General features: G+C 36.1%; 3 protein-coding genes across 5 annotated transcripts; 1 reads left to right on the top strand and 2 right to left on the bottom strand.

Annotated features, from left to right (window-relative positions):
• Nucleotides 1-1,759: 1,759 nt before the first annotated feature.
• LOC132627790 (uncharacterized protein At2g23090) lies at nucleotides 1,760-4,135 on the top strand. Its single transcript, XM_060343366.1, has 3 exons — nucleotides 1,760-1,938; nucleotides 2,044-2,084; nucleotides 3,830-4,135. The coding sequence occupies exons 1-3, from the start codon at nucleotides 1,866-1,868 to the stop codon at nucleotides 3,947-3,949; spliced, it is 234 nt and encodes a 77-aa protein (XP_060199349.1). The 5' UTR covers nucleotides 1,760-1,865; the 3' UTR covers nucleotides 3,950-4,135.
• A 2,615-nt stretch (nucleotides 4,136-6,750) lies between these two features.
• Nucleotides 6,751-7,623, bottom strand: LOC132627788 (uncharacterized). Its single transcript, XM_060343365.1, has one exon. It carries the CDS (start codon nucleotides 7,300-7,302, stop codon nucleotides 6,946-6,948), a length of 357 nt encoding a protein of 118 aa, XP_060199348.1. The 5' UTR covers nucleotides 7,303-7,623; the 3' UTR covers nucleotides 6,751-6,945.
• Nucleotides 7,624-14,470: 6,847 nt separating this feature from the next.
• On the bottom strand, nucleotides 14,471-25,545 carry LOC132627787 (transcription initiation factor TFIID subunit 4b). 3 transcript variants are annotated; one of them, XM_060343363.1, is made up of 16 exons: nucleotides 25,229-25,545; nucleotides 24,988-25,093; nucleotides 21,945-22,165; nucleotides 21,612-21,848; nucleotides 21,432-21,527; nucleotides 21,259-21,343; nucleotides 20,393-21,159; nucleotides 19,187-19,317; nucleotides 18,988-19,075; nucleotides 18,732-18,867; nucleotides 18,568-18,623; nucleotides 18,438-18,494; nucleotides 18,196-18,336; nucleotides 18,048-18,113; nucleotides 17,663-17,927; nucleotides 14,471-14,950 (listed from the first exon to the last, which is right to left on the bottom strand). In XM_060343363.1, the coding sequence occupies exons 1-16, from the start codon at nucleotides 25,265-25,267 to the stop codon at nucleotides 14,772-14,774; spliced, it is 2,670 nt and encodes an 889-aa protein (XP_060199346.1). In that variant the 5' UTR covers nucleotides 25,268-25,545; the 3' UTR covers nucleotides 14,471-14,771. The 3 variants fall into 3 exon arrangements, with proteins under 3 accessions (XP_060199346.1, XP_060199345.1, XP_060199347.1); XM_060343362.1 differs by having other exon boundaries at nucleotides 21,612-22,165; XM_060343364.1 differs by having other exon boundaries at nucleotides 21,612-22,165; nucleotides 24,988-25,074.
• Nucleotides 25,546-26,725: the final 1,180 nt, after the last annotated feature.

Below are 26,725 nucleotides of genomic sequence, written 5' to 3'. Positions count from 1 at the left end.
TACTGATTCAAATATCCTACATGGTAAGTTTATAATCACAAGATTCAAAGGAATTTTTAGTACATTATACACATTTTTAATTTAAAATCACATGATTCAAAAATCTCTCTTTATTTCTTAAATTCCGTGTCTAGTCAAACTAAAACTACTTAAATTGAGACAGAGAGAGTACTTGTAACGGGTGTTTATACCAAACTAATAAATGCATGAAATGTGTTTGCATATACACTTTTTCACTTAGCTATAATTAAATAATACAAATTATTATCTTATTAAATTACTTAATTATGAATTTTACTACTTAATATAAGGGATAATCTTTAGGATTTTGTAGTCCTCACATAATTACCCTATGGTCTTTATCCGCCCTCATTCACTTTCACATGGGCTCTTATAAGTTGGCCCGTGTGTTGTGTAACTGTAACCCACACAATGCATTATATGGTTTTAATTTTTACATTTAGTTTAAAATAAAAATAAAAAATTATATAATCAAGCATGTATTTTTTTTGTTTAAATTTATGATAAATTTTTACATAACCAAGAAATCATATTTAATTAAGAATAATTTAGTGAGAAGGCTTCTTACATTTAAGGGAGGAGTGATTTGTTAAAAGATATGCTCAAGCTAAAAATACCATATAATATAATTCGGAAGAAGTACTTTTCACATTATTTGTTCTTAGACTGGTAAAATTTAGTTAACTTTGAACCAATTTTCTTTTTCAACCGAAGCATTTTTAGGTATTATTTTACAAACATATCTCACGTCATATGTTCCTCTCCATATTTTTTCCTTTTTATTTTAAACCTTCAAAATTTTGTTTCTTTGGTGAAATCACATGTGCTTAAAAATACAAAAAATAAATATCTTTTTTAACGTGTTGAAGATTAAGATAGCACTATCAGTCAAAACCGGATTATCTTTAAAATGTTTTATTTGATTAATTAGGAATGAATCCTTTTAAGCATAAAGTATATATGAAGAATTAAATTGATTCTTGAGGTTCATTTTAATAAATTTCGCGTATTTCTTGAATTTCGTCTAAATATAAGGTTAAAACCCATATTTAACTAGCATAAGGCCACGAAATAAATGAGTGAAACATTAATAAATATCAAAAGAGTTCTATTTCTATCTCAAAATAAAAATTACATTCTCATAAAATCATAAGAATATGAAAATATTTTTCAATTTATGATCTTCGCGGAGTTGTAGTTATCATACTTTATCGTGTTTATAGAATATTGATTAGGTTTGTCCCTCTGATATTTGCTAATTTTCCTACCAAACTTGCTTCTTCACAAAAATAATTCTTTAAAATTTATCCAATTATGTGATGAATAAGTTTTAATAATTATGAAAACTTATCAATAAAATATGATTAACCCACAATTGCATTAAATTAATTATTTAGTAGACAAATGTGACACAAATTACACTTACTTGATAAAAGTTATGTATTATTTTTATATCTTGAGCTTCAGCCCGTGTCTCTCGTAACTAGTATGATAAATTGGTGCGGTTTGATATGAACATATGCGAGTAATATATTATTATTTTGTTTTTTTAAAAAGAAGGCAAAGCATGTAACGTTTGCAAATTCGCAAAAGTAACGCGTAGAACAGTAAATTGCAGTTTCGTGTGGCTTTCCAATATCTGTCCTTTTTTTCTCCTCTCAGCCTCTAACCATATCCCTATAGTATATACCCATTTATTTCACCACCTAACTCCCCTAATTTCTCACTCCATACTCTTCTGTATATATATATATAAAGGGTTTCTTCTAAAAGCCACTCCTCAAAAAAACCAAAAAAAAAAAGAACTCTAATTTGTATAGGAAAGATTAAAGAAAAACAAAGCAATGGGCGGAGGCAATGGCCAGAAAGCAAAGATGGCTCGTGAAAAGAACGCTGAAAAGATGAAAGCTCAAAAGGGTATGCATATTTAACTTTGTTCCATAATTTTTTCTCTTTTTTTTGGAATTTTTTTCAAACAAAGATTGAATTTTTAGCTAAATCAAGATTATGGTGTATGTGCAGGAAGCCAGCTTGAGGCGAACAAAAAGGCCATGAATATCCAGGTTTTTGTTAATTCCACTGAAATTTTCCCTTATTTTGGATTAATTTTTCCTTATCTGTAGAATTCTGCTCAACCAGCTTAAAAATCTAGGTTCAAAATTGGGTTTTTTTTCAAAGGATTTTAATTGATTTTGACTGGGTAAAGTTTTGAAAATTTTAAGGATAGGTCTAAGTCCTGGAAGATTTTTGTAGTCTAGACCAAAATTTATTCAGATCTCTGTGTCTAGGACTGTAAAGGGGATTTTTCGTGCTGCAAATTGTGTTAATCTAATTGATCACATAGCGAAGAATTTGGATTACGTTTATACGCTATGTTATTGAGTCATAGCATCTAAGAGAAGCTGAATTGATAGCTAAAATTATGGTTAGATAGAACGCAGTTGCAAGTGATGCAATAATCTTTGATGATTCATATAAGGATTAGTGGTTTTCCGATGAAAAAATGGTGCTATTGTTTACACTAATCATAGGTTTGCTTGATCTAGTTCTTGTCAAACTTTTAAGCTTGGATGTTATCGCTGGCTTATTACAATTGCAACCTTGCTAATTTAGGGAACCTCGGTGTCTTCTTTGTGTGTCACGGATGAGGTAGAATTCACCTAGGTAGTCCTGTAAAGATTGATAACAATGCTAGCAAATCGGATAGTGTTTTTATAAAAACAATTACTCATAGATTATCTGTTAATACGTGCTGTTTCTTGTGCTTCGGTTACTTTTTTTTTTTGCTGCTGTGACTGCTGCTCCACCCCCCCCCCCCCCCCCCCCCCCCCTCCTTTTTTTTCTTTCCCCCCTTTTCTGAATGCTATGTAAGGCTTTCCCTATTACGTGCTATGTCTTCTTTACTTCTGTATTTTCTTTTTCCAACTGCTTTGCTATGCACTACTTGAGCCGAGGGTCTTTCAGAAACGGCCTCTCTACCTCCACGAGGTAGGGGTAAGGTCTGTGTACACTCTACCCTACCCAAACCTCACACTGGGTATGTTGTGTTGTTGTTGGTGTTGTTGTAATTACTCGCAGGATAAAAGATTAATAATAATGTCTAGTTGTTTAAACAGTGATGTGAAGTTAGAAGTTAAGATAGTTATGAAGGAAGATGACTTTTGTTCATAAGTGAGAGAGAGTTATTTTTCCCCTTCTGGTAGAAAAAGTTTTTCGTGGAAAATATTTTGCTGACTACTAAGTGACTTATTTTTTGGAAGGTATTATCTGGAAACTTTCTTCCCAGTCATACAGTTCCAATCTTTTTTTCTTCCCGGTCATACCAAACACATTAGTTGCAAAGAGTTTGTTTTGCTAAAGTTTTGGAAAGAAACAGAAGTCAAAAAGTCTTGCCTATTTAAGAGGGACAGAATGAGACTAATGAATTGGAGAAGCAGAAGCATGACATATGTTTTTATGATTTAGTACGGTGCCATTTGATTTCTAGTTTTCAAGATTTTCTACAAGGGACTAAAACTTGGGGTTTCTTGCTCTTAAAACGAATGATCCTGTCCAATCCAAGAACTATAATTCTTGTTGAAACTATCTCTCTTTCCACGGGGCTAAGGGAATAAAAAGATGGTAAACAAGGAAGATGATATCTCAACACCGCTATTCAATTGTCCTAGTGCTTGCTAGTTGTCAATATGCAGCAGAATCTAAATACTGTTATTTATTTGTCCTAGTGCTTGCTAATTGTCAAAGAACAAGATGGTAACAAGGAAGATGTTATCTGTTTGTTGTAACGTTTGCTAATTGTCAAATCCAGTGCAAGGTGTGCATGCAGACATTCATTTGCACCACTTCTGAAGTTAAGTGCAGAGAACACGCTGAGGCGAAGCATCCCAAAGCTGATGTGTATGCATGTTTCCCTCATCTCAAGAAATGATAGGCATTTCAGAGACTGGACTAATGGCGTTTCCCAGCTATGTTTCTAAATTCTGTTAACCATGATAAAGTTTGAATCTGTTCCAAAGTTGTTTCTTAGTTCTGCTTCAAACTGTTGATGGCTACTTAGTTTGGAACTCTTTGTGAAAGATATGTTTATAATAACTGCCTCCGCCTCTCATATTCATTTCTGTTGGACTTGTCGGAATGTTGCTTTACCTTTTCAATACTGAATTGCTGATGGGAGTATTTGCTATTGCTAGGTCTAAACATTTACAACCAAAGATTGTGGTGGGGAGATAAGTAGCTTCCATCCTTAATTAGGGGTCTCAGTTTGATTCCTAGGAATGGAGTTGTCTTTGGTGGGGAGTGCCTTAATTTACCCCAACGCTGGATTAGTCGGATCCCAAAGCGGGTATCGGACACCCGGTTGGAAAATCCCCAAAAAATTTCTAAACATTTAGTGTGATGTCAAATCTCATAGACTACTACATCCTTGAATAAGCCTCTGTCTGGCCCATTTTTCCGCTCGCATTTTGCATTCACACCCCTGTTTGACTAGCGCTTGATGTTGTAGTTGTAGATAGGTTAGTAAGTTGTTGGCTCCACATGCTATTTCCTTCTACGACATTGAAATAGAGTAAAACAGCTTAAAATCTAAAAAACTAATTCAAAATCACCTACTCGATTGGTAAGCATAACTTTTATAGTTGCTTTATATGTTGTTGCCATAGCCATATTTCATGTCACTTGTCATCTCTGCCGCACTATGGGTTAGCACCTCAATGGAGGGCTTCATTCATTGACGCAACGATCACCCTTTGAACGATAATAATAAGGTAAAGTTTAAAGATAAGTTTTGTACACAATTAATTTTGTCGGTCGCTCTAGTGAGGTGCCTCTAGTGAGGTTGGCACCGAGTGGTTTGTCAACTAGATGCCCTTAAAAAACCTTACGTGTCTAACCGCATGTGACTCACGCCATAAGTGGCCCATGCTTGCTTATATCTTCTCAGAACCAATATATTCAACTGCTGCTGCTGTCGAATATATTGTGACGCGAGATACATTGAATTTTCCGCATTCAAAAGAATTACCATAGATGACAATTTCGAGATCTATATTTCAGTAGACTTAGCCACTTAGGTATTATATAACAAAACATTAGATTTTACTTTAAATTAGCGAATTAGTGATTACAACTTGACGTGCATTAAGATCAAGTTGCCTCAAGCGTTCTTGAAGTGTCATAATGCTGATATGCCTATGTTAAGCAATTTTGCTAAGCTAGCATGCAAGTTTATCATTGTGGTCTGATAGTCCAGTTCAAATTTGGAGCAAAGTTTGTATTGAATTTTTTACCATGCTCAGGGGAAAAAAGTTAAGTAATTTGCTTGAATATAGAAAACGTCGATAATGAAAAAGACAATTTTGGAACAAATTTAGTATTTGTTGACATGACATTTTCCCTAAGAACAAATTTAGTACGAGTAGACTGGCGTTAAAATTGATTTTGATGCACTATGCTATATTGATGGCGATGAATGAAACTAACTTAATGACAACACTAATCAAGCTGCCCAGGATAATGCAAACTAAACATGTCCCTAGTAAGTAAGACATACTTTCATTCGTACAAATGTGGATTATTTGTATTGTTCCCTTTCATTTCTTTTAATTTAGTTAACGGGAATTTCAAATTATCAAATCCAAAGGAAAATATAACACAACCACATCTATGTAGAAAGCCTAAGATGGGCTAAACCCCAACTTCTAGTTCATGATTCATAGCATTATGAACACGTTTCAATTCAACTTTGTTAATTGAGTTATTCAAGTACGTCATTTGCCAACAATCTAAAAAGATCAAAGAACTTATCCAATTTGCCCTTGATTCCAAGTCCCCTACAAATCCTCACACATTTTTGTAAGCAACTCTTTCAGAATTTACATAGACTTGTGCAAATTGCCTTCCTAAAATTTGAATAAGTGTCTATGAATCTCAACTGTCTGTGCATTCTATGAAAATCCATCTCAGTGTCATACTACAACAACTCATGGGTTTCTCAACCACATTTTTGTTTTCAATTTCTACTAGCATACTTTTCCTAAATATATATTGTAAATAGGCCCAGTCTAAGCAAAGAGTACAAATCAAATTGTGACAATAAACGATCACTGACACAAAATTTTGCATATGCAACTGCATGTTGGATGCCTAATCCGTGACCATCGACTGCACAATATTATGATAAGCTGAGACCACCAACTTAACCACAGCAAATGAAGATCGAAGAATTAAACTGTATAAATAAATAAGATAAAAATAATTGTTCTGTAATACTTTTGAATCCTTTAGTCATAAGAACTTTTTATATTATAGCTAGTAAGTGGCAAAAAAAAAAAAAAAGGATTTCCACCAAGAAGGTTCTAAAATGTTAGTCTAAATAAATAAAATAAAAATTTAAAAATTCATCTAATAATAATGTGTATATATGTGTGTATATATATCACTCATACACACAAGATGTGATTTTCCTGAAGAAGGTAGTTCATAGAAGATAAAGTAAAGTTTCTATAACACATAGTGCAGGGCGGAAATATGATTTTCGTCGAGTTCAACATCTATTATATATTGAAAAACAAAATTGATCTTGTATAAACTATATAATGTAATTTTTCGGTGAAGAGATTCATTCGAAACCCTTTTACTTCCTTCTAGCTTCGTCCCTGATGACGAAGACATTGTAAATCTCTCTATTAAAAATTTTTGGTAAGTAAAATTCAGTTTCTCGTAGAACAGTTCGCCAATAAGCACAGACATTTTTATTTACATGCCTAAATCCGATGCTGATTTCTCTTTCCGGTAACTAGTTTACACTGATCCTCCCCCACTTTTCAATATTCCATCTTAAAAAAAGATAAAATTCCAAAACTTATTTACATACTTACAGTGAAAAATCTCTCAAGTTCACTTTTTAACCATTCCACAAAATCACTAATTCGGGTGGTGCTGAGGAAGCCGAAACCGAACCTGAGAAGCTGGAGATCTAACAGCAACACCATGCCAACATATGCCACCTCGACAAAACTCATCTGAATGATGACGTGGCTGGTTGTTGTTATGCTGACTCGGATGATGATGATGATGACGTGTCAAAGCATACTTAGCTTTACGTGACACGTCCCACGTCAGACTCAAAATCAATACACTTCCTACCACTGCTGTCGATACAATTAGCACAAAAACTCCACTGTAACTCTGTCCAGTCATCAATCCATATGCCTTCATTGCTGCTATAACCAACAGGTACAACGTTGTTAAATTCCCTACAACTGTGTCTGAAATCGCCATCTTTTGTCACCAAATTAATTGAAAATGGAATTTTGGTAAATTTGAGTCAACTGTTTATAGTGATAATAAAGGTGTTTATGGTATGGAGTGAAAATTACGAAATTTAAGGGTTGGCGGTGGGTGTGGGGGTGTTTAAGATAATGCTATGGGTTTTGGGCTTATCTTCTCTCTATTTATTATTATTGTATTGTATTTCTCAGTTTTTGGTGTTTTTGAGGAAAGGGAAAGGAGGGGTAATGAATCTGATTCAGTACCCACCTATAGAGACTAATACATTGGTTGATAATTATGACAGTCCAAAAATGTGAAGACGTGTGTCTAATTAAGGGTACAGTGGATATTATAGCCTTATGTTACGTGGCTGCACAACATTCCTTATTGCAACTTTTAAGACAGCCAATTATGTCGTCATTTCATTCTTGACTAACTTTGAAGGCAGTACAAGGGTTAATTTCTCTACATAAAAAAGGATAATTTGGGGCACAAGAATTCGTGACCTAAATCTCATACCTTTACTTCTTTTTTTACCCCTCCCTCAGGTAAGAACATATTAGAATTTGGTGCTAGCAACCCCTCCAGTCCAGTGGAGAATTCAGAATTTTCATTCAAGGTGTTTAAAAAAAATATATATATAATTTATTCAGAGTGTTCAAAAGTTAATATATGCACATAAACACAAAAAATTTACTCTATATATACGCTATAATTTTTTACCAGAGTATTCGGGTGAACACCCTCGAACACATGTAGATCCACCCCTGCTCTTGTCTACCATTATTTTACTTTATGACTCTCCTGTTACATACAATTTAACTTCTTATATTATTTTCATAATAAGAGAAAACAAATAACTTACAAGGAGAAGTGTACTTATCAATAATTACCATAAATCGGCATTAAGGGTATTTTAGCCATTAATAAAATAGGCAAAAAATATAAGGTTTTAGCTCTAAATCTCAACAGGTGCCGAATTAATTGAGTTGCGTGATTTTTCCATCTAAGTCTTAATGGTTAAAATTATTTGAACGTGTACAATTTAATCGAGTCGCGTGTAAATTGATCCGAATAGTAGAAGAATTACATGTTTACTAGTTTCTTGGTAACTATGGATGTACTAATTTTATGTGTCAACTTGTCTTAGGATTTGGGGAGGGGGTCTTAATGGGGACTTTGCTTTTGTGCGACGTTAAAGACTAAAGTGTGTATTTATTCTCCTTAAAAAATGTGCTATTGTTATAAAATGAAGCTAAAAGAGTCACAATATTAAAGGATGAAAATCATAGAAATAGAATGACAAAAGAGTAGAGATTTTTACTATTCTTCCAAAATGTGTTACAAATGTCTTTCATATGAAAACTTATGCCTCTATTTATAGTGCTACATATGCATTCAATATATGAGAAAATAGAGGAACCATTAAGATGGTGGAGGAGAAGCATTATATTTGTGTATTGGACATCCATAATATATTTCATAACACTTCCCCTTGGATGTCCATAGATGATGTGCATCTTTAAAAACCTTATTGGGAAAAACCCTGTGGGAAAAAGCCTCAATGAAGGAAAAAAAAATACACATATCTAGTAATACGCTTTGAGAGCTGCCTCATTAAAAACCTTACCAAGAAAACCCAATGGGACAAAACTTGGTTAAGGAAAAAAGAGCACAACGCGTATTTCACTCCCCCTGACGAAGACCAATATTCAGATGTCGGAGTCTTCGCATTCCAATCTTGAATATCATCTTCTCAAGAGTTGAAGTTGGCAAAGATTTGGTGAACAAATCTGCAGGATTGTCACTTGAACGAATTTGTTGCACATCAATATCACCTTTCTTCTGGAGATCATGTGTGAAAAATAACTTTGGTGAAATGTGCTTCGTTCTATCTCCTTTTATAAATCCTCCTTTTAATTGAGCTATGCATGCAGCATTATCTTCATATAATATTGTGGGTAATTTTGTATCACACTTCAAGCCACATCTTTCTCTGATGAAATGTATCACTGATCTCAACCACACACATTCTCTACTTGCTTCATGAATGGCTATTATCTCAGCATGATTCGAAGAAGTAGCAACAATGGACTGCTTTGTGGATCGCCATGATATAGCAGTACCCCCGCATGTAAACAGATAGCCTGTTTGAGATCGAGCTTTATGTGGATCAGATAAATAACCTGCATCTGCATAACCAACAAGATCTGTACTACCTTTGTTAGTATAAAACAGACCCATATCACTAGTTCCCTTCAGATATCGCAATATATGCTTAACTCCATTCCAATGTCTTCGTGTAGGAGAAGAGCTATATCTTGCTAGCAAATTAACAGAGAACGCTATGTCAGGTCTTGTAGCGTTAGCAAGATACATAAGTGCACCAATTGCACTAAGATATGGTACTTCAGGACCAAGAAGCTCTTCATTTTCTTCTTGAGGTCGGAACGGATCTTTACTCACTTCAAGTGAGCGAACAACCATTGGAGTACTTAAAGGATGCGCATTGTCCATGTAAAATCTTTTTAAAACCTTTTCGGTATAAGCAGATTGATGGATAAGGATCCCATCTGTCAAATGTTCAATCTGCAAACCAAGACAAAGTTTTGCTTTTCCCAGATCTTTCATCTCAAATTCTTTCTTTAAATATTCAATCGCCTTTTGGAGCTCTTCTGGAGTTCCAATTAGGTTTATGTCATTAACATAAACATCGATTATAATGAACTCCGATTTTGCTTTCTTAATAAAAACACATGGACAAATGGCATCATTTATATAACCTTCTTTTACCAAGTACTCACTGAGGCGATTGTACCACATGCGCCTTGATTGTTTTAGACCATACAACGATCTTTGTAATCTGATTGAATACATCTCCCGAGACTTTGAGTTAATTGCTTCAGGCATTTTAAATCCTTCAGGAATTTTCATATAGACTTCATTATCAAGTGAGCCATAAAGGTAAGCTGTAACCACATCCATCAGATGTATTTCAAGGTTTTCATGTACAGCTAAACTGATGAGATATCGAAATGTTATGCCATCCATAACTGGTGAATATGTTTCTTCATAGTCGATACCGGGTCTTTGAGAGAATCCTTGTGCAACAAGGCGTGCCTTGTATCTCACAATTTCATTTCTCTCATTCCTTTTTCGCACAAAAACCCATTTATGGCCAATTGATTTTACACCATTAGGCGTTTGGAGTACAGGTCCAAAAACCTCACGTTTGGCAAGTGAATTCAATTCTGATTGAACTGCCTCTTGCCATTTTGGCCAATCATATCTTCGTCAACATTCTTCGATAGATTGGGGTTCCTGATCGTCAATGTCTTTCATAATATTTAGGGCAACATTATATGCAAAAACATTATCCACCATAATCTTTGATCGATTCAAATTTATCCCATCACCAGAAGAACTCAATGATAGTTCTTTCATAGTGTCATTTTGATCATTTTTCGTGTTTCTTTTTCTAGGATTTTTATCCTTAGAACCCAATGGCCTACCACGCTTCAGGCGTGCATGAGATTCAGAGGCTATGACACTAGTAGAATTTCCCTTTGGGACATCAATTCGGATAGGCACATTCTCTGCAGGGATATGTGATTTAGTTATCCTTTTTAAATCAGTAAATGCGTCTGACATTTGATTTGCTATTTTTTGCAAGTGAATGATCTTCTGGATCTCCTGTTCACATACGGAGGCACGTGGATCAAAATGAGATAGTGATGGAACTTTCCACACAATTTCTCTTTTAATTTCTTTTCTCTCTCCCTCTAATTGTGTAAAATTTGTTTCATCAAATCGACAATCTGCAAATCGGGCAGTGAATAAATCTCCCGTCAATGGCTCAAGATAGCGAATAATAGAGGGTGATTCAAACCCAACATATATATACCTAACCTTCTTTAGGGGCCCATCTTAGTACGCTGTGGTGGTGCTACAGGCACATATACAGCACAACCAAAGATTCGGAGATGAGCAATATTTGGTTCATGACCAAATACTAATTGTGACGGGGAGTATTTATTATAATGAGTCGGTCTGAGGCGAATAAGAGATGCTGCATGTAAGATAGCATGTCCCCAGACGGTAGTGGACAACCGTGTTTTCATAAGTAGTGGTCTTGCTATCAATTGTAGTCATTTAATAAATGACTCAGCAAGGCCATTTTGGGTATGAACATGTGCTACAGGATGTTCAACTTTTATCCCAACTGATAAACAATAATCATCAAAAGATTGAGACGTAAATTCTCCGGCATTATCGAGACGTATAGCCTTAATGGGATAATTCGGACACTGTGCCCTTACGCGTATTATTTGTGCCAATAATTTCGAAAACGCCAGGTTTCGAGACGATAGGAGGCATACATGAGACCATCTTGAAGATGCGTCTATTAGGACCATAAAATATCTGAATGACCCACAAGGTGGATGAATAGGTCCACATATATCCCCATGTATACGTTCTAGAAAAGCAGGGGATTCAATGTCAACTTTCATTGGTGATGGCTTAGCTATCAACTTACCCTGATAACAAGCAGCACATGAAAATTCACCACTTTCAAGAATCTTCAGGTTCTTAAGTGGATGCCCATTTGAATTTTCAATAATTCGTCTCATCATTATTGATCCAGGGTGACCTGTTCGGTCATGCCAAAGCATAAAAGTACTTGAATCATTAAACTTCTGGTTTACGATCGAGTGTGCTTCAATTGTACTAATTTTTGCATAATACAGACCAGAAGACAAAGTTGGCAATTTCTCCAAAACATATTTCTGGTCGGAGACATTCTTTGTAATGGCAAGATATTCATTACGGCGGATATCTTTGAAACTTAATAAGTTTCTTGGGGATTTAGAAGAGAATAATGCATCTTCTATAACAAGTTTCGTCCCCTTAGTCAGAAATATAGTAGCTCTTCCGGAGCCTTCAATCAATTTTGAATTTTCAGAAATTGTATTAATATTTCCCCTTTTTCTATACAAGTGAGAAAAGTATTTCTCATCTTTGAATATGGCATGTGTTGTTCCACTATCAATCACACAAATATCTTCATGATTGGTCATTGATCCAAATAAAATTTGAGGAATTTCCATAGATTCTTCAAAATGAAATAATAGATAAAGTGAATATCAAAGTAGATATTATGATTAGGCAAAGCATTACACACATTTTATTACATATATTACTATTTAAACAAAGCATTACACACACTTCATTTACATAAACATGGAAACATAACCACATACAAACGACACGTATGAAATATCTAAGTTTTTACAGATCTATCACCGATCAAATGATCTATTTTCCCTTCAGGGAGTTCAAAGAAATCTGCCACATCTAGATGCATGGGCTCAACATTATCTTCAGAAATAAAATTTGCTTCGGCATCCTTTTCTGCCCTTTTTGAGAGGCTTGATACAAATCAACTAGGTGTTTTGGCGTACGACAGGTACGTGACCAGTGCCCCTTTCCTCCACATCGGAAGCATTTATTTTCTGAATTTTTCTTTTGCACAGCTTTATGCTTTTCATCCTTCCTTTTACACTGCTGGTGGTGAAGGATATTATTTGGTGCAAGACGAGAATCATGATTAAAATTCCTTCCTCGACCACGACCATGACCACGACTGGGGCCATAACCTCTTTCACGCCTAGAATGACGAAAATTTGCCTCATTCACTTCAGGGAATGGGGCAGTACCAGTGGGTCGGCTTTCATGATTTTTCATTAATAATTCATTATGTTGTTCCGCTACTAAAAGATGTGCTATTAAATCAGAATATTTTTTGAATTTCATCTCTCGGTATTGCTGCTGCAGGAGCATGCTCGAGGCAGGAAAAGTGGAGAATGTTTTCTCCAGCATATCATGATCAGTAATATTTTCACCACATAATTTCAACTGAGAAATAATTTTAAACATGACGGAATTATATGCCTTAATAGATTTAAAATCTTGTAGCCTTAAATGGAGCCAATCAAAACGTGCTTGTGGAAGTATGACCATCTTCAGGTGGTCATATCTATCTTTTAAATTATTCCACAGAATAAGAGGATCTTTAACAGTGAGATATTCCATTTTCAAGTCCTCATCAAGGTGATGGCGGAGGAATATCTTAGCCTTGGCACGGTCTTGGTTTGATGCCTCATTTTTATCTTTGATGGTGTCTGCCAGGCCCATCGCATTAAGGTGAATTTCGGCGTCAAGAATCCAAGACATATAGGTATTGCCGGATATATCTAAAGCTACAAATTCACGTTTGGTAAGATTTGCCATTAGTAAAGAAAGATAGAAAATCAATACCTTCGAGGCTTTAAAGTATTTGCTCGGAACGGCAGAGTCTCGTGCTGATAACGTGTTATAAAATGAAGCTAAAAGAGTCACAATATTAAAGGATGAAACCATAGAAATAGAATGACAAAAGAGTAGAGATTTTTACTATTCTTCCAAAATGTGTTACAAGTGTCTTTCATATGAAAACTTATGCCTCTATTTATAGTGCTACATATGCATTCAATATATGAGAAAATGGAGGAACCATTAAGATGGTGGAGGAAAATGAAGGAACCATTAAGATGGTGGAGGAGAAGCATTATATTTGTGTATTGGACATCCATAATATATTTCATAACAGCTATGTGTTTTTCTGTTTTCGTGCCAAGAAAATGGAATAAATTAGGCATAACATTGGGAGATATGCCACCTAAATTCTGCCCAACGTCCTTTTTACCTTTTCTGGATGAGAATTGCCTTATGGGGATTTTGATTTTTGGCTTTCGTGACTTGCGGTTCCGTAAAGTTTTGGTATGCACTTCAATGTGAATTAGTGGAAGAGAAGTTTGATAGTGATTGGGCACCATCAAATTATACTCCCTCAGGTTAAAAACAATGTCCAATTAGCCTTCATTTCTTGTTCAAAAAATGCTTACTTACCAAATCAAGAAAAAATTTACTTTATATTTTCAAATTTGCCCTTATTAAATGTTAAATAACCAAATCTCAATACTTATTTAATTAGAAATTAATTTAGTCAAATGACCTACTTTTAGCTAAAAATTAGTATTTTCTTAAAAGGTGATGATGATGACTCACGCTTGAGGAGTAGCTCAGAGTGCATCATTTGACTTGCCTTTGAAGTGAATCTTTGGAGGAAAACAAAAAAAAAAGGGAATGCAGTTGCTCTACAATAAGTTTACATCTTCAAAGTTTTCACCTAATCTAATCCAACTAAGTTTGCTTTTACATGCAATCATCCAGATCGAAAGGGCATAAGTTATCTAATAATTAGCAACATGAACCTGGGGTCTAATACTTTATGTGATCCAGATCATAGACAAGATGTACAGTTCCTATCAAAATGAAAAAAGAGGGCCAGTTCAAGACTTATGCTTCTCTCTTCTTCTTCTTCTTTTTTTTTTTTTGGACAAGTTAACAGACTTCAAGACTTATGCTTCTTCCAGGAATCAGGATGATTCAGCTAATGAAGCATTGGACCGAGCTTTCTCATACAAGCGGTATATCAATGTAGACTTAGACATTTGAGGTTCTCTTTCTAGGACCGCGATCACATCCTTTACAGTAATACTGCGAGCAATCCTAGTCTGCGTTATCCCTTGATTTCTCCCAGCTCTTCTCACAGCACCTACAGAAAAGAGAGTAGTCCAAAGAAAATATGAGAAATGCTCGAAGGTTATAGGAGGTAATGGTTAGTGGACAGGTTAAACCTGAGTAACCACAAAAAACAAGAAATATCAACTATATGTCCTGAATCATAAACACTTCAAGCCTTACAAAAACAACTACTGTTGTGCCTCAATCCCAAGCAAATAGGGGTTAATAGTGGAGATGTGGGGTATTGCCCCTCATATCTCTCAGTGCTGAGAGGGGGTTCTAGTGGAGATGTGGGGTATTGCCCCTCATATCTCTCAGTGCTGAGAGGGGGTTCTACCACCTGAGCTACATCCAGGGGTGGATCCACAGTCTGGGTTTGGCTGAATCTAGTAGCTTTGACCTAGACCCTATATATGTATTAAGAAATTCACTAAATATGTACAAGTATTAAATTTCGAACCCAGTTATTAGCACTTAAGATCAGTGTCCTAGAAAGAGAAACCATAAAATTCAAATCCTGGATCCGCTTCTGACTACATCTCCAACTGCCAGCTGGGTAGGAAACTCTGGAAACATCTAAAATGCCAAACTCTAGCCAAGATTATTCAGAAAGAATTTATCACGTTCAATGCTAGGATACTCTTTGTTGATCTAAATACCCAGAGATCTCATTTTCATTCTAGTATTTGCAACCCCGGCCGCGTTTTAGTAGCTGAGTTCATTCTAGGATACTTTTTTTTTTTTTTGGGATCAAGTAAAATGAGAAAATTTCATTGAAATGCATCCAGAGGATGCCAAAGTTATATCAGCTGAGAAAAAGGTAGCTCCTGTATAATGAACCTGTTGTTACTAGTAGTAATTCAAGGAGCTAACAAAATCCACAAATTATCTAGACTAATTACATTTTCAAGTTTACAGAAACAAAAAAAGACTCATTAGGCATCTAGCCTTAAAGTTTGTACTTTGTATAGAGGGAAAATGACACCTTCAAAATATCTACGGTTTCTTTCTTTCCAAATACTCCAAAAAAGGCATGCTGGTAGCATTTTTTCATCTCAGTTTTATAGTTTTGCTTATGGTCCAAAGAGCCCAGCTAACATATGCTTCTTTAATGGTGTAAGGCACTACCCATCTCATCCCAAAAAGGTTAAAGAACATATTCCAAATGTCTCGGGCAGCTTGAAAGTGGAGGAATAAATGGTTGATGTTTTCTGGTTCTTGTAGACACATGTAGCACCTGCTGCATAGTATTATTCCCCTTTTTTGCATGATTATCATGAGTTAAGCAAGCTTCTCGGACTGCTAACCAGCAGAAACAGACTATCTTCGTTGGAATTTTGACTTTCAACAAAAGTTTCCAGGGCCACACTTCAGGAATATTGCTGTTGGGGCATGTCTTCTTGTAACAAGATTTAACAAAATATGCACCATCCTGACTGTCCAAACTAATCTGTCCTTTTTAGAAGTGTCTATTGAGAACCCTTGCAATCTTTCCAGAAGAACTCCCAGCTTATCCACCTCAGTCTTGAAAACTCCTTCTGAAATGCAAATTCCAAGAGTTCTCTTCCCTGCATTGGCTAACTGTGGCTAGGGACAGCACATTTAACGGGTATAGTCTTGGGAACGCTTCCTGTAAAGTACTATTCCCCAGCCATATATCGTACCAAAATTTTAGTTTTCCATCCCCAACTCTAAATAAGGTCTGCTTGGAAAAATCTTCCCAAAGTCCATAAGAGTCATTAGATAACTTTAGTGCCAGAGGTCTTGCTCCCCATGTTATATTTTAGTAATCTGTCTCCAGAAAGAGTCTTCTTCATAGCAATACCTCCAGAGCCACTTCATGAGTAAACATTTATTACCTCCAGACCCCTTGCTCCTAAGCCCCCAGACTGTCTAGGCTTAAATACTTTGTTCCAACTGACCGGATGATACCTTCCCAAAGAATGTTCCTTCTTATTTTATCGATTTGCTTCAAAACTTTTTTGGGATTAAAAAGTCTTAATCATCAAGAAAGTCCAGTAATACCTGGTGTTCTTGCACATCAAGGAAATCTAGAAGTAATTGATACTCCCTCTATTGTAATTACTACATAATTTTCTTAAAGATTTTGGAAAGAAAAATATTTCAAATTCTAACATTTCTATATTTTCAAATCTCTGAATATTTCTTTCAAACGGTGATTAATCCATGTCTTAACATTCTCCCAGAATTTGGTCAATTCCACTATCATAGAGCATGAGGTGATGGTCATTATTGAACAGGGTAGGTTTTTTGTCATAATATCTACCTCTGAGGTGAAGATGAAATAATGAGGAACACAAAGATGCCCCTTAAATAACCCCATTACGCTATTAAAATGGTGGAAGACAGCTATAGGCATAGCACATAGTATTTCACCAAGCATACTTCAAGAGCACCTCCGGTAATCTAGCACTTCTGACAGATGCTTCAATTCAATTTCGAATGTTAAGAATCTAGATAATGATTATTCATTAGAATACGTGGGAGGCAAGTACTAACAAACAACCCAAGGAGAACAATAACCCATACCAAGATGCCACATAAAATGGGTTATGCAAAAGAAAAGCAAAAATATGATTCCAAAGAATGTGATTCAGGATCATATCAATCATGTTAACCAAAGTCATAACTGCAACTGAACACCATCATAAGAGAAACATCATTCATATTTAGGATGCTAGTCATATGAATCTTGGAACTAGTCAATAGTCATCATACATACCAGTTGTGGCTATTGCAGATGACTGGCTCCTTTTCTCAGCTCCTTGATGGTCCCTTGAGCTCCTTGTGGGAGCTGATAAGTTCTTCCGAGTCACGTCCTTACCAGGCTGTGAACCAGAAGCCACATCACCTCCACCTTCACGCTTTTGTCTGGCCTGCTCAGCCATTAATTGCCACTTTGACAACATGTCATCCCCTCCGACAGCAGCTCGAGCAGCAACATTTGCAGCTGTAGTTCGCATCTTATCATCCTCTTCCTTGTTTACCTGCAAAATTTCAAACAGTTGGGAAGGATCAAAGTCATGAAAGATTTTACTTTTGATACTTCTTTACGGATCTTAAATATATCCAGAAAAACAGAAGTGTGAGCAAGGGAGAGTACGTACCTTTATTGATTTCCCGCGACCGTCATCCTTCTCCTTATCACCGTCAACTCCAATACTACCTTCAGGCTGATATCCAAGTCATTTAGTTACAACCGGTAGAAAAATCGTTGAAGCACGGTCAAAGTGGAAAGAAGGAAGGATTACTCACTTCATTTGCCTTCTGGAGTTTTTCCACATCAGCCTGTTTCTTTTCCCATTCTTCCCGGGCTTTTCGATTGATTGACATGATTTCTTCACGAACATCTGAGGTGACAATTGTTCTGTGTCTTGACTTCTCAATGTCAACTCTCTACATAAAGCAGACATCCATCTCAGGTTCACACTAGAATCCGATAAGCTTTTCACATAGCATATTTTAGGGAAAAAAAATTAACCAAGCAGAATGTTAACCTGTTTTGACAGTCTGATGAGACTACTTATAAGTCCACGAATTCTTTCTTCCACACACTGGAAATTGAAAGTTTAGTGGCACAAGAATTTCCAAAAATAAGTAAGACAACAAAAAAAGATCATATCTCACCAATGACAAGCATCGTTCCACATCACTGCTCATATTCTTTAAACCACATTTTGCCACTGTCAGACACCGGGATTCAGTTAAGGAAGATGACTTACACTATCATGTAACTATATTGTACCAAGTTGCACATCAAGAAAAGTAAAGAACTAAAAGAGGGATTTAACTGGTTTCGGTCAATTTCTTCTGAAGTGGAATTTTCTGCAAAATCAGCTTTTCCTCTTCTTCTTGCACAACTCGGCGAGATGCTTCAGAAACTCGACTATCCTCCTTGGGCCCAGAAAATAGCTGTTCTTCCTCTTCCTGTTTTATGCATTACAAAATAATATCAAACTAGTTAGAAATACTTCTGAATAAATGCTTTAAACAGCTAGTGGTGAGCACAAGATATATTCCACTGTTGGGCATCGAGGGAGGTATTACCCTTATATTAACTCCACTATAAGCAGTAACATCATTAAGTTGTTCAATGCTCTGATCTAAAAAAGCTCCTGACACCTTTTGCTTCTTTCTGTGAAATGTACAGGGATAAAACAATACAAAGTGAAATCAGTACAACAGACAGAATATTGAGAAACTAAGCCAGGAAAGCATCATAGTAGAGGTGCTCAGAGCACTATACCCCGAAGGAGGAGGCGAGGAACCTAGCGCATCAAGGGGCTTCTTCTGTCCAATGGAAGGCTTTTTCACAGGAGTCTTTCCATTGTTTCCTGGCCCAAGTGGAGATGTCACAGAAGGTGGCCGAGAACTTAACTGACGCAACAAAAAGTGAAAGAAGAAAAGGCGACAGTGAGAAGCATGGAGATAAAGAAATGCATCTAATCCACAACTTCAAACAAATAAGATACAATGCAAGGCAAAAACATGAGTATTTTGTTTTAGCAAGGAGATCAGAGACGTGCAATCAAAAATATGCAAGTGAGAAATAAGATATATGATGACTACCAAAGTGACTGCCAGAAACAGATCTCATGTTGCCAATCCTCTGGCAGATACAACTTTTCACGTTCACTTTGACCCTCTGTGGTGAGGGCTTTGTGAAAAGAAAAAAATCAGTGCTTTCTACTTTAAACGTTCCTACATTTCTGTTTACATGTCATTGGCTTTCTTTCATAGCCCAGCAAAAGAGAAGATATTCACCAATAGCAGAACAACTAACAGTAGAAGTTGGGTTTCTAGCATAGAGTTCCACACTCTCCATTTTCCTAGAGATAAAAATAGATGAAATGTATTTATCTTTGTTACTTCTAATAGCATCAAAAAGATTTTTCCTCCTTACTGACTTGAAGCATACACATTACAAATTCTGAAATATGCTAAAAGTGAATCTAATGACATCAACCTATTGATGCTCTCTCAAAGCTACCTTCCTTCATCAATTTGAGATGACAAATGGTACGCGCGCTTTTGGCATCGATGATGGCGTAATTCGACGGACAAATTCATGAGGTCTGTTGGGCCAAAGCAGACAATACATGCCACTGGCTTGGGTAGTGACACGAGTGGCTCTTCTATAAAATATAGAGAGCTCTCACATAGACAAGCTTTTGAAATTTCTTTTCTAGAGGAGTTTCATTAGTCATAGTTCAGTAATGAAATCACTCAATACAGGGTAGAATGGAAAAATAAGTCAGCAAAAAAAAAACTAAAAGAATATACACAAGTGAGACAGAGAAATTAAGAAAAATTGCATGTCAAGAAATATATCTTTGTATTTATATGTATGTACGTATGTATAAAAAACATGTTCTTATACTTCTAAAATCTATAATATATCCTCACTCGAAAAGTCACTAAAACAAGTCAGCATGCAAACCAAGAAAATTACCAATGTGCTAGTGTCCATTTGAGATGACATGGAAGACGAAGCTGAATTTGAAGGTTTCATGCTAGTGGTTGTTGATAAACCAATTCTGGAGGTCTGTTCAATAGATTCATCCTTTGAACTTTCCGAAGTGGAATTTCCTTGATCCACTTGAACAGAGGGGAAGTGCGATAACTGGGATCTTTGTGGCTGGTCATGGAAATGATCAATTGGTTCAGGCTTTGGATTGGTCATTGGTGATGAAAGAAAACTTTTCTGCTCTTTATTGGCAGACTGTTGCCACTGAACTGAAGTCTGCTGGATTCTTGAAGTACTTGGAATAGTAAGATTCCCACTAGGAAATCTTTTGGCTTCGCCAAAAGTGTTGTGCTTTTCAAACTTAGGAGCACTCGTCATTCCCATAGCCTGTGTTGGCACTCCAAACTGAGTTGCATTTCTGTTCTGTTGAGCTGAAAGTTGTCTCATTTGTGCATCATCAGATTGCTGTTTAAGAGATTGTGTTGCTGAAGAGTTGACATTAGATGCAGAATATGTACTGTAATTGTTCCCTGCATTCGAAAATGTGGGAAAAGATGCCTGTGAGAAGTGCAAATGCTGTTGTTGTTGCCTATTGAGTCCCTGAACTGGAAATGGTGAGCGATCCCTCTCTTGTTTTACAGCGGTCAAACTAGAAGAAGGCATCTGGCTTCCTGGGACTCCACGCATATCGGATTGGTTTTCCACTTCGTGCAACTTTTGAGCATTACTCTCAATTGCCATATTGCTAGAATCTGTCCATGTTCGCATCGGAGCAGCAGAAGAGAAGTAAGGTCAGCAATAAGCTCGGACCTGATTAGAACAAACCAAAGAGATTAAGAGAACAGAGGTACCATCGGCTGGCATCTGCGGATGTTGCTGCTGTGAAGCCTGAGACTGAGGGAATTGACCGGGGGCAGTCTGTGAGGTTTTAGATGCCTGAATTAAACTTTGATGTAGAGTTAATACACAGAGATTAAGAATTTCATTTTTGATGTAACAACTGAAAAAGTACTGCTCCATCTACCTGAGATTGAAATTTATATACAGCCATCTTGAGCATCTGGTCACCAATTATACTTCTCATGTGTCTTACAAAACCTTCCTTGGAAATTTCATTTTTCTGAACACATATTCCAGTTGTTAGCAAAACTACCATAAACAGAAGGCAAAATGATGCAAAAACAAGTCAGCCACAACAAACTACCTTGAGTTTAAGGTAAAGAGTTTGGAGTTGCATTGCCCTGTCCTTATCAAGTTGGGGTTGTATGTGAGGGAAAAGCATGGCAAAAGGCACTTGTTTACCCTGTTTAGCTACATTGATTGCTGCTTGGCTACTCGGCCCAGTTGCCGATTCTGACTGATTACTTGCCTCTGCCGCCACACGTGGCAGACCACTAGTTCCTGTTGTCAAGGACTGCACGGATGGTTGATTATTTGCTCCCTGTAAGTTTACATGTTGAGATTCTGGATTTTGAGTATTCTTTGCAGGATTCTGCATATTCACTGCTTTAGAAGAATGAAGTGTGTCTTGGTCAACCTCTGTGGTTTGATAACTATCCTGGGATATATGCTGCAATGGAAGGGAATTGATCTCCTGTGAGGAGTCATTTTTTTGCTGCTGATTCTGAGAATTTTCCTCCTTTTGCTGCATGGTCTCTGAATCTTGAAGGCTATGACGACTGGCATTTTCGTCATGGTTAGAAGTTGGCCATGGGGCAAACTGATTTGAGGTATAGCTGCTTCCTTGAGACAATGGTACTGTTTGTTAAAGGTATGCAAAAGATGAGATTTTTCCCAAGGAAAGAGAAGGAGAACACTAATGAAAGAAGAGAAAGAAAGCAAGTGATAAAGGTCAGTAGCTTTCTAAAACAGAATTCTGACCACAATCACAAACTTGTCTTCACATCAACACTCTTTCAGCTCAGATATTCGCATGAAACTCCGAAATGTTTATTCTACTGATATATGAAACTTGGATGAATTCCCAAAACTGGAAGAGCAACTTTTCTCTTTGTTAAGGCAAGGAAAGGACAGCCTTAGTCAAAAGACTCAAAACCAACAATGAGGTTAACAGTTCGAGTCACCAAGAAAGCAAAGCAGGAAAAGCCATTGTTTGACTCCTGCGTGAGGGGGTTTGACACACATTAAAAGAAAAAAGAAGAACTTTGACCTCTGTTAAAAGTAGCATCATAAATACTGCTTTCTCGAGTAGGGGAAAACTCTATTACTACAATTCAGTGTTCAAAGGTGAAAAGCATAGAAGACGCCAAAGTCTAATGGCTTCAAGCACCAAGTGAAATCAAAGCGTGCATTAGAAAATGCAAGAATGGAAAAGATGTACATGTAATAATAGAAAAACAACAATAATCATATGGACAAGAGAATTGAAATAACTATAATTCAGTTAAATGAAATAAAAACCATGTCTACTAAATTCCAAAACTACTTAAAAAATTTATTTGATGTAGAAATGCAGAAGTTCCTAATTCAAATGTAGTGACCTATTTTTGTCTAAATTTCTAATTTCCTATTCCTAGTCCTAAATTCCTAATCAATAATATATTCACCAGATGAATGTTCTAACTAGTTACTAGTCATCTATCATTTTGACAGCTCTATTTATTGTTTAGTGGCGTCCTCTGCAAGAAAGAACCCATGAACTCTGAGCAGAGACGCACCTGATCCCCTTGGTCCAACACTAAAAGTCGCATAAGGAAGGCAGCACGTCCAAAACAAAGGATTGATTGAATTGTCTTATTAGGAAAATTCATGGCTCATAAGCTTAGTTAGAAGGAATAATCAATTGGAGTTCATGAATTTATCTAGGTCAGTTTATGGGCTAATCTATAAAGGATTTTTATCTTCGAAACCCATTGGATGCAAAGCTTGTGGTGTACCTAGCTCCACAGCTTAAGCGCACCTCAATTGCGCATCCATCACTTTTGATACTGACAACAGTCTAGATACATTCAAACAAGATGTTTGAATGATACTTTACCACACATACAGGCACAAAGATCACATAGACGGACAACCTTTTCTTAAGTCCTGCATTCAGCTGGTCCCCCCCCCCCCCCCCCCCCCCCCCTTTTACCTGGTTGTTTTTCTCTAAAACTACAAAAGTCTCCCGCCCTTTTACCTGACCCCCCTTGAGGCCTTTCTTTGAACTTTTCTTCTCTTTTTCCGAATAGGAAAACTTTCTTCTCATTAACTGTGAACCAATAATGAATTTATATTTCTCAATTAAATGCTATCTATTTGAATGGTTATAAGAGACCATCATCAACAACTATGTATTATGACTGTGGATCCAATTATATGAAGAATCCTGATCACATCTTCCCCAGAACTAAATAAGTTTTTAGCCTACTCCAAGAAAACAACACAGTTAAAGGAAAATAAATTTATACTGAATAATGCATAAAAACCCCAAGAGTAAACCACTTGAGTAACTGGCAGAATTGTTTACTGTCCAGGAGTACCTTTTACTACTAGCAAGTCTGCAAGACATTAGACTCTCTTGGAATATCACTTATACTAAATTTGCAATATCAAAAGAAGGTAACCAATCACTTCCTTTTTGCTTTGGGGACAGGGTCAGTTGACATGCCGCATGAATGTTGATCTCGCTTATTAGTGTGCTGCCTCTTACAACTTCAATATATTAATTTGCATCACCCCATTTGAGGAAAATTAAAGTGAAATAGAAAAAGAGAGTTGTACTTGTGCCATTAACAAGCTATATCTTGTCGCTCTGAACACAAGAAATCACATGATTAATCTCTGTCCAACAGATTAGCACCTAAAGATAGAATTTGAAACTTACTTTTACAGCCATACCAGCCAAACTTGTGATAAACCACCCCTTTATTATATATCATCTGCTATGACCCTTGAGTGATTGGTTTAGATAGTTGACATCTAATACTTAGATCTTCATCTAAAGCTTCCTTAGCAATAGGGATCCAGAACAACTGATTTCGTTGTTTTACAGTGCTTTTCTGTTATCCCTGATCGTTACTTGGTTTACCATTTAATCACTCCGAAGTATGAATCTTTGGTGGTTCCAAACCATCCCCGTGCACACCCAAAAATTTTGTGATATTTTAGCTCCTCTCCACCACAGAACTTTCAGAATTGCCATAAAGTACCCCCACTTGCTCCCCTCCAAATTCTTGATAAAAATCCTACTTTCCCTACTTCTAGACTTCCGTTTGCAATTACTCGTCCCGGCTGTCTCCTCACTACTGATTTTTGTCATGCTAGTTATGCCAGTATACCACCATCTTTGGGGGAACAGATCACCCAAGAACAACGACATACCCATGTAATTCCACAAGTGGGGCGTGGGAAGGGAGGGTAGAGTGTACGCACACCTTACCCTATCTTTGTGAGGTTGTTTCCAATAGATCCTCGGCTCAATAAAAACGTTTAAGAACAACTAAACATCCAATGGCATCTATAAGTCAATTTCAACAATTGGCAATAAACTTAGTATATGGCCTAGACTAGAGTGTACAATCCATAACAACAAAATTGACAAAAATTAATTACAAAACAGGGATTATGTTAATTGTTACCGCTATCGGAATCTGAAGGCTGAGATTGTGAATTATCTCCACCAATATCCCTATTTAGGGCAGCAGTAAATGCCTCCACATCGGCACCTGAATGCATTGTTTCATCCTATTCACATCAAAATTCACATAAATCCACAAACAATACATACACACATATATCCAAACATACATATATATCTGTGACCTAGTAGAGGAAAAGGGCTAAATTGAAAAAACAGGAAAGAAAAAAAGAGTAGGGTACCTCGTCTTCTTCGAGGAGTTTCATGATAGAAGGATCCATTGATGTTGAAATTCGAAAATGGTTATATATATAATAATTGTATGTTATAGCAATTGATTCATTTAAAAAAAAAAAAGTGGGTAGATCTTTTAATTGATGTAATAATGGGCTTTCATGAATGTGCGACTTGAATTTTTTTAGAAAGATAATAAAGGGAGAATAGTAGTAGCAAATTTTCCTGAGTTTGGAAAATATGGTTGATTTTACTCACTGTGGAAATTTTCGAGTGGATTTTTCTAACGATTACGCGAGGCACAAAGTGAAACGGTTCTTGCTTTATATCAGTAGTAGTACTATTTATAGAGGAAGTTTTTTTTTTTTCCTTCCCCTTTTTAACCTTTTTCAACTTTTTTTCTTTTTACTTTTATTATAGTTAATTTGAGATTTGGAGGTAATTTCTTATGCTTGTGATTTTATTTTATTTTTTTGGTCCAACAATGTTCGTGAAAATTTATGAAAAAGATCTAACTAGTCAAACCTTTTTATTTAAACATATTGAGAAAGCTTGAGTTAATTGATATTATTTATACGTTTGTTTGTTGGCATGTAGGAGGAATTAATCATGGTATAAAATTGAACATCGTTATATACATCGTTTGGTTACTATTTCTTTTATCCTCATAAATGATATATGCATAAGTTGTGTGAAAAAATTAAGTAATATTATTTTATACGGGATAAAAATGTGAAATAAAAGACTGGTATTAACAATACGTGAATTAAACTAACTAAAGTAACGTAATACTCTCGTTCTTTAAAACTGCAAATCAAACATCCAACAACAAATGATCATGCACTTGTAAGGGTGGCTAAGTTGGTTCTACGAGTGGTTTTTCATGAGGACCTGAGATCGATTTTCCTCACCAACAACATTCTCAGTCTGAGCTTGTCGCACTGGGCTTGCCTAATGCATTCACATCTCATGTGTGTTATTGCACTAGGAGAAGAACTTACGTACAGCGCACCCAAAAAGTAGTGGCTACGGATTTCCTAAAAAAAAAAAACATGTGTTACAATCTATGCAGGACTAATTTGTGCATCACAATTCTTGTATTATTAATCCCTATATTATAACTTGTAAACCTTACTGGGTTGCAACTTTGTCTTCATTTTACATTATGTTTACTTATTAAAGTAAAAGAAAACGTATCAAATTAAACTTGAAAATCATGAATAGCTGTATTTTAATTTGAACCTTTAAAGATTTATAATACTTAATCGTAAGGCACAACCAATTGAATAAAATAAAGAGCATGTTGTAGTATAGAACCACGCATCCCTTTGTGTGTCTATATATATTATTATGAGCCTGTTTGGATTGGTTTAAAAAGCTTTAGATAAGTTAAGCCAAACAGGCCCAAATATTTTTGGACTTATTTTAAGCACAAAATGGCTTATAAGCTGGCCCAGCCAAACACTCAATAAAATTACACGTTATGTCACGACCCAACCGGAGGG

This window comes from Lycium barbarum, chromosome 2 (genome assembly GCF_019175385.1).
Source record: "Lycium barbarum isolate Lr01 chromosome 2, ASM1917538v2, whole genome shotgun sequence".
Classification (NCBI taxonomy): Eukaryota; Viridiplantae; Streptophyta; class Magnoliopsida; order Solanales; family Solanaceae; genus Lycium; species Lycium barbarum.
The sequence above is the reverse complement of the archived record's forward strand: the minus strand, read 5'-3'. Positions and strand labels throughout refer to the sequence as shown.